Genomic DNA, 14015 nt, shown 5'->3' with positions numbered 1-14015 from the left:
ATATATATGTTATGAGGCTAAATAAATCAATGCATTGAAATGTTTAGCATGGCACTTAGAGCGTAGTAAATAGTCTTTAAAGGTTATATATCTGGATCCCTGGGTGGTGCAGCGGTTTGGCGCCTGCCTTTGGCCCAGGGCGTGATCCTGAGGACCCGGGATCGAGTCCCATGTCGGGCTCCCGGTGCATGGAGCCTGCTTCTCCCTCTGCCTATGTCTCTGCCTCTCTCTCTCTGTGACTATGATAAACAAATAAAAATTAAAAAAAAAAAAAGTCAGCTGATAGAGTTGATTTAAAAAAAAAAAGGTTATATATTCTTATTATTGTTTAATTATATTTGCCCCACTATCTCTAGCACAATGTCTTGGACATGGGTGTTTACTACTAAATGTTTATTGGATGAATGGAATGGAATGGAATGGAATGGAATGGGGCGGAATGGAACGGAATGGAACAGAACAGAACAGAACGGAATGGAACAGAACGGAACGGAATGGAATGGAATGGAATGAAACAGAATGGAATGGAATGGAGTACGTTCAACAAGGATCTGGTTGACTAACATGCAAGATAGGCCCCTTTCAGAAGGCCTCCACCTTGGAATAATGCAACTAATTCTGAGGGCATAGAAAAAAATACATTGCTGGAGAACACCCCTATGGGGTGTCACAAAAAGCCAATCTGGAGATGTCTATTGCTACCTGGAGTGGCTCAGAGCTACACTGTAATATTACCCCCTTTGTGCCACTATTAAAAAAATGGGGAGGAAAAAAAGAGTATTGTTTTTCCCAGGCGTTGGCTACTCCCTACCCAAGGATTCCTGTGGAAATGGAGATATTTCCCATGCTTTCATGGCCTGTCTCTGACACATTCATCACTCAGAGTAAGTTAGTGGGGGTAATGAAAGAGGCCATGGGGGGACAAGACAGGATAGAAACAGATTATTTCCCTCTGACCTTCAATTCCCTGTTTTATTCAAAATATTGTTGGCAAGATTTCTGGACTTTTGGTAGTTCAGCTTGGAAGGCAGATAATAAATAGTGGGAACATCGTCCTCAAGTTGAGGAAGACAGAAATTTATGGTTTATTTTGAGTTCCCAAAGTGGAGGGGTCAGAGTCATTCCCACGAGAGCTTCTCTGAACACTGGTGTGACCCATAGCCTTTGAACATCTCCATGTTATTCTGCTTTAAATTATGAAGAGGGACTTCGCAGACTGGAGGTTTCTAGTTCTACATGGCCCCTACCTTACTTAACTTGTTTCATACATTACAAAAGAAGGACATAAAGTGGGTAATAAAGAGTGTTGAAGAAGGCAGAGAGGGAAGAGCATCAAAATAAAATTCACTGGGACCTTACTCAACAGTAACATGTGCTACATCACTTAATAAAACCATGGTTCCCAGAATTTAATGTGTCTTCTCACTGTGAATTCATGTAACAGATCCAAATTCATTACCTCAAATAATCACAAACAGTTGGTTAACATTTATCTTTGCCAAATTATTAAAAGGGTTTGTCAGGCAAAATAATGACATAAGTGTGCAGAAGAAGAGAACTATTTCTTGTCTGAAGCATGGAATTTGATTTCATACCACTTCATCTCTCCCTCCACCAAAATATGGTAACAACCCCTTATTATTCTCAAGATTTCTATTTTCAAGAACTATCTAGTTATTGGTTCACACACTCATTTCCATTCACTTATTCAACACAAATGCAATAGACTTAAAGACCCCCATCTTTCAGGCACCGTGCTAGAGCATAGGGGAGAGTTTTACAAAATAAGAAGAGATTGTTCCTTACCTCAAGTAGCTTTCATTTTACAAAGAAGATACATCTACATAATTTTATTGAAATGCAGCTGTGATATGGTGGACTAAGCCTTAGATTTGAAACCAGCTCCTTGGAACTCATGCACATCAAGTGTACTGTCTGACCTTGGGCCTAACATTTAAATTATCTGTGCTGTGGGGGCACCTGGATGGCTCAGTCAGAGAAGCATCCCACTCTTGATTTCAGCTCAAGTCATGATCTCAGGGTCCTGGGATAGAGCCTTGGTGTCGGGCTCCACACTCAGCACGGAGTCTGTTTAGGGTTCCCTCTTTCTCTCTCCGTCTGCCCCGCCCCTCGCTTGTGCTCTCTCTCTCCCTAGCTCTCTCTAAAATAAATAAATGAAATCTTTAAATAATTATCTGTGCTTTTTCATTGGTAAAACAATGATGCTGATGATATCTACCTTGCAGGGTTAGAGTAAGAATTAAACCAGTTGCTTTCAAATATCCAACCAAAGCTGAATCTGAGGGAAGTAGGGGAAGAAGAGGTATGAGCTAGAAGAAAGATGAAAAAGTTCTCTGAGGGTGAAGAAGATAGAGGGCTAGCTTCTCCCCAAGGGAGAAACAGAGAAAGTCTCCCTGAAGGGTTGAAGTTTGGAATGTATGATCTGGCTTGGACCCCGTCCTGACCGGGGAGGACGGGGAATCGGTGTGCATCCCCACACAGGTGCTTGCTTTCTGTGTGTTTCTTCTGTCTTCCCCTGGATCCTTCCCAAAGTTTGATGTTAGAAATCCCCACCTACCTAAGACATTTTCTAAAAATTCCAAAGAAGTTTTCAAAGTTCGGGAGTGTGTTGCTGGGTCATAAACCTGGACACTTGTCTCATAAGCATTCCCTCACATTCATCCCCAGGGGCAACGCAGTCTGCATCGTGGCACTCCCACATCGGGACCTGAAGAATGGGGATGCCCTACCCTGTGTGGTTACTGGGATAGGATGGGAGTTGCTAAGTTAGAGAACTGGGCTCGGGATAGAAACAATGTCCAGGAACCATGCAGATGGTCACCCAGTTGCCACCAGAAAGATGCAAAGCAGGAGTCTCTGAGCTGAGGGCCCTCCCCTAGACTGAAGGCACAAAGGATCTTAGACAAATGCATGTGTAATTTCATGTCTTGCAAATGCAAGTCATAGCTGATAGGAGACCATCAGATATAAAGCACAAAGGAGAAAGGGCCCAAGGAAGCAGGCCCTGAGAGGTGCTAGGGATACGCCACAGAACGCAGACGGGAAGAACAAAGTCTTCTAAATGGTATAAAGGATCTAGTTAAATCCTTGAGATATGGCCTGCTCTGGCGAAATGTTCACTCAAGATGGCAGAGGAACAATCTACAAGGCATTGAAACAGGCACATGAAGAAGGGGAGTTGGGAGGGGTTCTTGTCTCATTTAATTTTGGATGCTATGAAGTTCCCTGTTCTGGCCCCATTCTGAGACGTGGCTGCAGAGTTTCCCCAATTGAAAATGACTAAGAAAAATCAAACACTAAAAAAAAATCACACATGTCCAGGTAATGAAATGGTTTACTCGACACACCTAGTGCATAACCTTATTTAGTGCATGTAACGATCCTATGAGGGAAGTATAAATATTACCCCCATCTTGCAGGTGAGAAAACTGAGTTACCAAGAAGTGTGTGGATTTGCCCCAAATCATCTTTTTTTTAAGTTTTTTTTTTTAGATTTTATTTATTTATTCATGAGAGACAGAGAGAGAGAGAGAGAGGCAGACACACAGGCAGAGGGAGAAGCAGGCTCCATGCAGGGAGCCTGATGCGGGACTCAATCCCAGGACTCCAGGATCACACCCTGGAACAAAGGCAGGCGCTAAACCACTGAGCCACCCAGGGATCCCCCTGCCCCAAATCTTCTGATAAATGACAGTGGTAGGAGTCAAACTCAATCTCATTTCAGTCCCTGGGCTCTTACTTACTGTAATAAGCCTGTCTCATGCTGTTCAGTTATTCTAACTGGAAGCTCTATGCATCTGGTAAACAGAAATGGAGGAAATTTTTTTTTCTTAGAGACTACAGTTTATTTGGTAGCCCAAACCTTCTGAAAGATAGTGTCTATGGAAGAATAAGTATTTTACAAGTGAAGACACAATATTCATAAATTAAAGTCCATCAGACAAAACAAAATAAAGGTGAAAGCTCAGTCTGCAGACGACCTTGATTTAGCTTCAACTTTCACCAGGTAGGAGATCTTGGACAAGTCACCAAACTACGTCTGGGCCTATTTTCTTATCTATGAAAGAAGGCATTTGTCTGTGACCCTAATACTATTCACAGACTATGATTCTGAGTTGGTGGTATGAGAGAGGAGAGAAGAAAAAATCATACCCCCTCTCAAGAAGCAGAATCCATCAATTCCAGGCATTTGACTTTACTGCTTGCATCTGGGCGACCAAGGTTGTGCAAGGAACTCATTTCTAGACTATCATGATCAACATTTGTCTTAGCTATTCTTGCCTTTTTCTTGTTTGGAAGCCAGGGTCCATTTAATAAAATGTTCCATGAGTGGCCAATGAAAGTCCCATATTCCTCCCCTCGCTGCAGTCCAGACTCTGCCACTCATCTTGGCTTAATTACCAACCTTGGGGCTCTGTGTGGATCAGGAAGGGAGACAAAGTTTAAGCTATTCTTACTAAATCTGGAAGATAAAAGTTAGAGGGCAGTTAAAAATAAATAAATAAATAAAAACTAAACTAAAGGCTTTTGATACCTCAGCTGAGAATTTTGAAAAAAAAAAAAAAATCCCAACTTACAGAGGGGGTTTCCCCTAATGTTACCAACTCACAGAGAAAGTGTAAATGCTACCCCATGAGCACGGGAGACATATTTGTCCAAGAAGGAAAAAAAATCCCCGTCGATCTACATTCATCTCTGTGAACAGCTTTGCTTTCAGTTTGCCTTCACGGGTATCTGATTTCAGCAATTGATCTTTTGTCCCACCAAGTTATAAAAATATCAGGGGTGTCCATGTTCAAGTGACATAGGTGTTTTTAGATTTGGGGGATTCAGAAACAGAGTCTAAGATTCTGGAAGCTTGTCATTCAGAAGGCACCAGCACCAGACCTCAGACAGTGGGCTTCTCTGAGAGAGTCTTTAGTGTGACCTGCTCTGTTGACCTTGTCCCAAAGAGCACACGTCATTTGGTCCACGGTCTTGAACTCAGGTATCTCTTGTAAGCTATCACTTAAAATACGCTGCCAAACACAACAAATGACTCTGTCAACGGAACGTCTTGACCCCTTCAAAGCTTCCTGAATCCCCACAGACAAGTGCCTCATCCAGAAAGAGATGTTCTACAAGAAAAAGTCAAAAAGTAGTAGCTTGACCCAAAACAGCTCCACATGCTTCACTACCTTACAGAGTAGACCACTTCACGTTCTTCAAGTGTCTTACCTCACACTGTATGCCCTTCTCTGACGTTATTAGGATAGTTTTAACATCTTTCTGGAATGTAGAGTTGTGAGGATCTGAGTGAGAGTCTGTCCAGAAGAGCTAGGTATTGCTGGACAAGTGTCTGGGGAAGCAGTCAGATAGCAGAAAGAAGAACATGTAGAACAGAGACAAGTGACCTTAGCCTTGTTTACTACTCATGGAGCCCTTGTGATCATCAGCTACCTACTGCCCAAAGCATTCAAAGACTGTCTGGTTGAGTCCTTTCAACCCTACCAAATTTCCTTTTTAAAGGAGAAACAATGTCAAGCCAAGTTATTTTATCTTGACATGGCAACTAAATGGAATGCTCTGCAAAGAAATGCCCTGTATGAACTTTCCAGGAACGTGCTGGTCAGAGAGAATAAAACCAGTCATGTGTGTATTACCTGTGTTAATGACACATGCATCCTATGATTAGATTGGCTACATCTTCAGATTTTCCAGGAAAGATCCAATTTCTTTTTTTTTTTTAATATTTTATTTATTTGTTCATGAGAGACACAGAGAGAGAGGCAGAGACACAGACAGAGGGAGAAGCAGGCTCCATGCAAGGAGCCCAACGTGGGACTCCATCCCGGGTCTCCAGGATCATGCCCTGGGCTGAAGGCGGCGCTAAACCTCTGGGCCACCGGGGTGGGAGGGGGGGGGTGCCCCAAGATCCAATTTCTAATGCCGGGGGTAAAGGCAAGCTCTATGGGTGGAAATTGCAGTCACTGTGCACTACACGCCTGACATGGATTCATGTAGTCCAAAGCAGTCCCCACATCATTTCAAGAATTGCTGGGACTCCAGGATCTGTGCAGCTGGTAGATGAAGACTGTTTAAATATAAAAAAGGCCTAGAAATCCTGATTCAACTTTCTCATTCCAGCCTCAGAGATGGAAACTCTTTTGCTGTTAATGCAAAGTGTGAAGTCTCATTCTGGGCAGCACTAGGAAGGGCATGGGTGGGCCACTCCCACTCTTTCCATTGACTGGAGAAAAACATGACCTGGTATGAGAGCAGTCAATGGAACCACACCCCCAAGGCCAGGCATGTCTGTGTCCTTATATCGCATTTCCTTCCCTGCCCTCCAGGAGCTTACACTCTTGAGATTAACTGTCAACAAAGTACACAAATCATAGACTGTTAGAATCCATGATCTCTGAACCTAAATTATCCTCGAATTTTACAAGAAACTGAAACCATCTTTTCCCTTCCTGGAATTCACCAAAATAAAAGAGTCACATTCCACTGCACATAAATATATATTTTTCACAAACTCAAAGTTTATTCTGAATGTGTCACAAGTATTTTCAAGAAATATGGGGTTCTTAATTTAGTCCTTTGAGATCCAAAGTGGCTGGAAGAAAATTGCACATTTTTAAGTGATTGCTGCTTTCAAGCTACATCCAGAAGTTAGCTCCCTGGCCTTCCTGTGGGATTGGGATGAGATGTAAAATTAGAATAAAAGTACAATCTTTCTTCAAAATATATAATGTCCAAATTAAGGACAATAAAGCAGTGAAGCTGGAAGGAGGGTAGAGGATCACAGAGTTGACTCATCACCATTACAAGTATGGTGATGAGACTGGGAGAGGCACTGACTCAGGGCTCATCCTGCTGCTGCTTAGCAGAGGCCAAGGTTACAGCTCAGGACACCTGTATTCCCCACCCACTACCTTTTCCATGTGTTATATAACCTTTTACACTTGCATCTAAATATTCTGTGATCTACGGGGGCACCAGGGTGGCTCAGTAGGTTAAGCATCTGACTCTTGATTTCAGCTCAAGTCATGATCGCAGGGTGGTAAGATCAAGCCCTGTGTCGACTTCCTAAGATTCTCTCTCTCCCTCTGCCCTTCCCTGCTCCTATCCTCCCCACCCCCCTCATGCATGCACGCATGCTGTGGGCGGGGCGGGTAAATAAATAAATGAATAAAAATTCTGTGTTCTACAAATAATTGCAAGAAAAAGAAATAAAAGACAGGAAGCCTATTGACTATAGAGAGATTTAAAGGTCCCTCAAGCAATCCTGGGGTTTATTTTATTTATTTATTTATTTATTTATTTATTAATAATAAATTTATTTTTCATTGGTGTTCAATTTACCAGCATACAGAATAACACCCAGTGCTCATCCCATCAAGTGCCCCCCTCAGTGCCCGTTTATGTGTTATCTGCTCGTTGGGGGAGATTTGGGGATATCCTTCAGTCCTGGCTGGAAGGGTGACTGGCTGCATGTGAGCTAGTTCAGCAGTTAAGTTAGGGAAGGGGACTAGTTCCCACACCAAGAGAAGTAAGAACAGAAAAAGGATCTGCACCCCAAGAGACTTCCAGCTCCTGGCAAGGTGTGTTGTAAGCAGTTGGAGACTAAGATAATGTGATTTGATGTAGAGAAGCCAGGCAGGCTCTGTGAGAGGCTTTTTGCACTCAGTGAAGGACAGGAAGAGGGGGAGAAAGGGCACTGGAGACAAACCTCTCAGGTCAGTGTTGTTTATGAACAGTGCTCCCTGCCTCACCACACCTGCTCTGTCGAATTGCTTCTAATAAGATTGCTAATGTCTCCCCACTAGATAAAAGCACTGGCCTCTCAGTCTCAAGGCGTCCTTAAGTGCATTTGTAAGAAGTACTTCTACACAATCAATGCTAGATCAATGGCTGGTGCTTATCTATCTAATAATAATAAAAATCAGTAATAACAATAAAAAAAAGTGTGACCTTTGTTTGATCCTGGTTCAAACAATCCAGCTGCAAGAAAGTCATTGAGGATATTTGGATGCTTACAGAATATTTTCTAATATTAAAGAATTGTTCAATTTTAAGTATGATCATGGCTTTTAATGTTTTGTAAAAAGTTGGTATATTTTTAAAGGAGATATCCGCTGAAAGAATTATGGATGAAATGGTAAAAATTCTGTACTATCCGACACACTCATCTTTATTATTTAAAAAGATGAAGTTATGATGAGGAAGGTTGGAAATAAATAAGCTCTATCAAAGGCCTTGGCACATAATTGAGGTTTAAATGATTTCCTGACTACCCGCAAAGAGGGAAAGAAGGATGGAAGGAAATTAATTCTTTGATAGGGGGTATAGCATTTCTCCCCAATAAGAAAAATATCCTCATTTACAGATGAGGAAATGAAGCTCAGAGAGGTTTAGTGACTTTCTCCAGTTGGCACAGCTAAGAAGTAATAGAGGTAGAGTTACGAGCACCGTGTTCTTTCCACTCCACCTCCTTGCTGATGTTAAGGCAGAGGGTAGACTGTGAACTTGCCTCCTTCTTTACTCTGGGCTTTCTCCAATATTCCTAAAATGTGTAATCTTAGGAGTTACCTCCTCAGGCCATCAAAAACAGGCTTTCACTGCCTTATCCTCTGGATGACTCAGCTTTGGAAATACAGTGCAGGCTCAGTGTTATCTGAGAACTGATTGGGACTTTAGAGGAAGAAAGAGATAGGAACCTGCTATCTTCTGGTCTCCAGCCAGAGCCTGGTTCCTGTTACTAAGGATTGATCCTGACTGAACTAATTAAAGTTCAGTTCCTTTGCTTTCTGGCCAGGAGGACAGACAAAAGCCATGACCATGAAGCATTAACCCCGTCCCTAGATAGCAGCTGTCCCATAACAGTGGAGAGTCTTTGCTCAAGAAGGAAAAATTAGATAACCTTTCAAGGATCATCCCAAACTTCAGGTTCTGGGACCCAAACGTGTTTTGAATTGAGATTTGGTGTTTCAACTTAGCCCAGACTGAATGAAAGACTAGGAAGAGGCGCCCCTTTAGAATCGGGGATGTGATCCATCGGGAAAGCTCGGACAAGCAGCTGCAGGAGACAGAGCCAGGGTGATAGGCTCAGAAGCTTCCCCAGGCAGCCCCAGGCCTACCCTCACCAGAGACAGAAAGACCTGCCTCTTTTCCTAAGGAAGTTGCAGGAATGCTGCAGGCTCCTCTCCACCTGCCTCCCTCTCCTAACCCTCCCCTGCCCCCCAGCTCCTCTTTATTTTGGAGCACTCTCTCCGTATCATGGTCTCTAACACCACTGCTACTCTACTGTTCTTCTCATCCCTTTCTTTGCAAGCAGATGAAGCACCAGGCCAAACTGGGAGCAGCCCTGTCTCCACTTATAAATGTATTTGTGCATTTTCTTGACAAAATATTTATTGAGTGCCTACCATGTGCCTGCTTGTCTGATTATTTAGTAAATAAACTCCTTAGGCGAAGGGGAAGGGGTGAATATCTTTCCCCTGAACAAATCTCTTCGATCTTCACAGACAGGAGTGGAAGGGAATTCGACAAATTCCAAGGCAACAGTACACAGGATGTGCTGCATGGGAGGTTAACTGATTAGAAATTCAAATTCCCTTCTTGCTTGCTTCAGAGAGATAATACAGGGATAGTACAAAGTCCAAAGATGTCCTAACAGCAGCCAAGCTCCTTGGGCCCTCTCCCTTCCTTGACTCTGCTCAGGCAGACCAGAGATTTGGCCTTGGGATGCCTTCTTTCTCTCGACTCTTCTCAGCTAGACCTGACCAACTCTTCCTTCCCAAGGCTTCATTCATGAGCCTGGGTTAAGTATCATTTCTTATAACTTCTTGCCAAGTTTCCCTGACCCAAAAGCTCTCTGAGCTCCCCACCACCTCCTCCCAGTCTTGTACTTCTTTGCACTCCATCATTTATTCCTTCATAGAGGATCTCAACACCATAGACTCATTTCTTATTATTTGTCTCCCTGACTGGACTGCAGTTTCCTTGAGAGCAGGGTCTGTGTCGTTCATCCTCATGCCTAAGGCAAGTATGGAGTTTGAAAAGCAATCCAGAGAAATAATCAATATTGTGTCAGCAATAAAAACCAAAACAAAAGTGACTCACCACATCTCATCTTTATTAAACAGTTCCTTTACTTTCTTAACATTATAACGTTTCACTGAAATACTGGTGATTATATCTCAAGACTTTCTACGAGCTACAGCAAGCTTCAGATTCATACTTATTCCCAGAAAGCATGATCCTAAAGTCAACTAGAGGCACTCTCACTATCTCTGTAGGCTTCTTTGATGGTGTTTTATCTACTCTGACTGAGCTATGACTAGTTCAAGTTCATTGGCAAATTACCCTCCATAGTTTGCCCAAGGATATGTTCATATCCTTGAAAAAGCAGTATTTATTTAATCCTCAGACCCAGGAGACTTAGCCTACTCAGCAAGGTGCTTCCATGTGGCTTACTGCCCTTAAAGAATTAGTTGACTAGTGGCCTTGCTTATTAGGCGACTTTCTACTCTAAATTTCCCACACTTAGACCCATCTATAAATCAGGAGAGGAGAAAAAAATGGAATCTATTCAGTAAAAATAAAAATAAACTTAAAGAACCAGAAAGTCACTTTCCTCATTAACTTTCTACAGGTCCTGAAATTCCAACATTGTCACAAACTTGAGATGACCAGAAGCTCCCATGTGAACTGTGGATTGAAAACATTTCACCACCAGCAGCCTTTATAATCATAAACAGAAAAGTCAGAGCTACGGCAGATGCTGACAGAGGTATAAGGTTTGTGACACTTTATAAATATCCCAGGGAAAACTCTCTGTCAGAAGCTAAGTTTTCATTACTTCCCTACTCTCCTTTTCAGGTTAGTAGAGACTGAAATTGGCGACAGGACTGGTCAGTACTGAAAGAGAACAATCTTAATAATCACGCTGGCTTCCTTATATTTGCTAACAACTTTTTTGGAAATCATCACAAAAACACTTTAATTTTACAGTATTTTTGTCATTTTCCAAAGAGCAGTGTTTACTTTAAAACTTAAACTCTTTCAGAGAAATTCAAGAGACTCTAGAAATAAAATGGATTTTCAAAAGAAGCCTAAAACCCAAGTTGAAAATCATGGGTGAAAAAATAAGAACTTGAACTGACTCAACTTTTTTTTTTTTTTTTAAATTGACTCAACTTTTTCATTTTTCCACCAACTGTCATATTGCTACCCACACGGCACTGGTTTCAATATGCCACAAGGCAGAAGTTTGGGGTGGTGGCCATTTGTTGCCCATATATTTGCATTACTGGTCTCTCTAAATATATAAAAATATGTGAGGTCAACTTTGGGTTTTAATAAGCAATAGTCTTAAAGATCTAAAGAAAGAAAAATAGTTTCTACGAATATATCATAGATGACTCTGGCATAACACTTCCCTACACATTAAACAAGGAATATTTTCTAGGATTAAATCTCCTGGAACATGGAGTAAATCTTACTTTCTTGTAAATCAGAATTAGAATCTCTGAGTAGGTGCTTCTGCCGCTGCCATGATTTCAGCACAGCGTTAGGTTCTGGATGATTTTTCATTAATTGACTCTTTTCTGCTCCCAAACTTTTAGAGAGAAATTAATTAGGATAAATTTCCCTTTAATTGCATCTCTGGTTGGCCACAGACATAAATTGTGGTTTAAAAATATTTAAACTATGTCAGCATGGAAAAAGATGTTAGAGGACAGTAACTCCAACTCTCACTGGTTAAATGAGAATATAGAATCCTGGGGGAGTGAAAGAACTTGCTCATGGGTGCAAATTTAGATAATGACAAAACTGAGTTTTGTGAGCTTTTCACTCTTTTGCAAGTCCTCTTTCCCTTGTGATCAATCACATGTTAATCTGGTTTCTGTAAACTGAATTTTATTCCTATGCAACCAGAGGTGCAATGTAACTCTTCAGTAGGGCTTTCCATTATAACCAGATTCATTTTGTAAGCATCTATGTTGTCCTGATTTATTTTATAGGAGTCTTCAAACATCTTATCTAAGCATTGAGGCCCATCCACGTTCCTCTTGCAGCATGGAGAGAAGTGGAAAGGGGGAGCTTCTGAGGACGAGGGAAATGAAACAAACAGAAGAGCAGGGATGGTGGTTTTGGATGCATTCATTCATCCAAATTCATCCTATGCTTCAGGATACTCTCAGATTTTTCCATGCATGTGTGCTAACAGTTCGACAGTTCCACAATTCCATTTCTCCAAAACACCCCTGTCAGGCAGGATTGTCATTGGAAATAGGATTCTATTTGCAATGGAAATAGAATGTGAAAAAAATGAATAGGAAACAGAAATTGCAAGATTCTACCACAATGCCAGTAAATTAAAAGGTTTAGGCAATCTAGGAAAAAATGCTTGCTCCTTGGCCACCCTAAAATATCCCACATGAACATTAGTTATATCATGGAGCATAAGATTTTACTGTGCACTCAACGACACAAAAAGTGATTCAATATTAATATTCATGTTCACATGTCAGATATAAAGTAGTAATAGGAGTCAGACCTGAGCTTGTAAGAGATGAGATAAATCATAAATAACCCATTGAACAAAATCGTCTTAGGCAAACACTGCTGGTGCCTTTATGGATAGAGTTGGGTTGCAAGAAATTCATCTTCATTACTTTTAAATACTGAAAACTCGACCCAAATGTAATCAAATCTATTCTTAAGAAATAAGAGGAGGATAAACATCTTTACTGCTTCCCGTGTCAAGTAGGGTTGTTGGGTTGTCAGCCTAGATGCTTAGGATTCCCTCCAGAATTCAGGCCAGTTTAAGGATTACCAGAGAATCTCAATGGTGTTTTCCTATTTACCTAAAAAAAGAATCCTAGCTAATAAATAACTTCTGTGTCCCAATGTCTTTCTTTCCTCAAGCAATCCAGATACTTTCATCTAATGGGATCAAGATACAAAGAACAATGAGAAATCCCCTCCTCCTCACAAACCTGCTCCCCTCTCTCAGTCCACACACATCAATTAACAAAGGTTAACATTTAGACAGTTTTAATATGTGCCAGACAGTGTGCTGAGTGTTTAAAATACAGTAGCTCATTCAGTCCTAATAACCAGTCCGTGAGGTAGATGCTCTTGGCATCTCCGTTTCACAGAGAAGGAAATCAAAATACAGAAAGAGTAAATTGCCCAAGCCCACAAAAGAGTCAGTAGGAGTCACAGTTCAAAGGCAGGCAGTGTGATGTTGGAATCCATTCTCCTAACCATGCACTTTTGACTCTGAGCAAGCACCTACGCAATAGGCATCTCCTTGGAGGAAATGAAGCTCTGGATATGAAATGGTGCATAAACTACCCCATGGTGGATCTGTGTCCTACAGCTCAGGCCACACAAGCCTCTGTACCGTTGGCAGAGAGGAGGCAAGCCCCAGTCTACAATCCTACACCTGTTGCAGCACAAACAACAATGGCTTTCTGTTGCCCCTGGATATCCTCCCCCCTGAGCAGAGATTTTGCGTATCTCCATCTCTTAAACCCAAATAATTTGGTTCTCACCTTTCCAGGCATGAATGGGGCAAAGCTGCAAGTCCTTTGCACATTTTGGCAAGTGGCTTAGCTCCTCAGTTTTGAGCACAAATTCTGAACGGCAGAGCGAGACTTTGAAAACTTCACAACTGTCTGAGTCTGCCTCTCCCTCTGAGGAATATATAGAGGCTCTCTGCCAGCCCTCTGTCGCTCCTGGACCAATCCAGGCCTTAGAGGAAATCGCTGGCTGGGGAGCAGCAGCAACTGTAGGAGCTGGAGGCTGGGATCCTGTCTCTGCTGCTCTAGGCTTCCCACTGCTCCAGTGAGGACACTATTCTGCTGGGGCAGGGCGGAGCCCTCAAACCCAGCACAGGCCATTCATGTTTTAATGGATAAGTGTGAGCCAGCCACAGAGCAGCCCTGGGCTACCCCAGATCCGTCACAATCCTAGCCTGTTAAGGACTGCAAGAGCCC

General features: G+C 42.1%; 1 protein-coding gene across 1 annotated transcript in view; it reads right to left on the bottom strand.

Moving 5' to 3' along the window:
- The window catches only part of RGS5 (regulator of G protein signaling 5), a 47233-nt gene extending 33421 nt beyond the window's left edge, over positions 1-13812 (bottom strand). The window contains exon 1 of the mRNA XM_038586238.1: positions 13572-13812. Coding sequence (XP_038442166.1) covers positions 13572-13615 — 44 coding nt within the window. The 5' untranslated portion in view covers positions 13616-13812. The remainder of the gene's footprint in view (positions 1-13571) is intronic.
- Between the last annotated feature and the right edge of the window lie 203 nt (positions 13813-14015).

Source organism: Canis lupus, chromosome 38 (assembly GCF_011100685.1).
Source record: "Canis lupus familiaris isolate Mischka breed German Shepherd chromosome 38, alternate assembly UU_Cfam_GSD_1.0, whole genome shotgun sequence".
Classification (NCBI taxonomy): Eukaryota; Metazoa; Chordata; class Mammalia; order Carnivora; family Canidae; genus Canis; species Canis lupus.
Note: the sequence above shows the minus strand (reverse complement) of the source record. Positions and strands in the feature narration are given on the sequence as shown.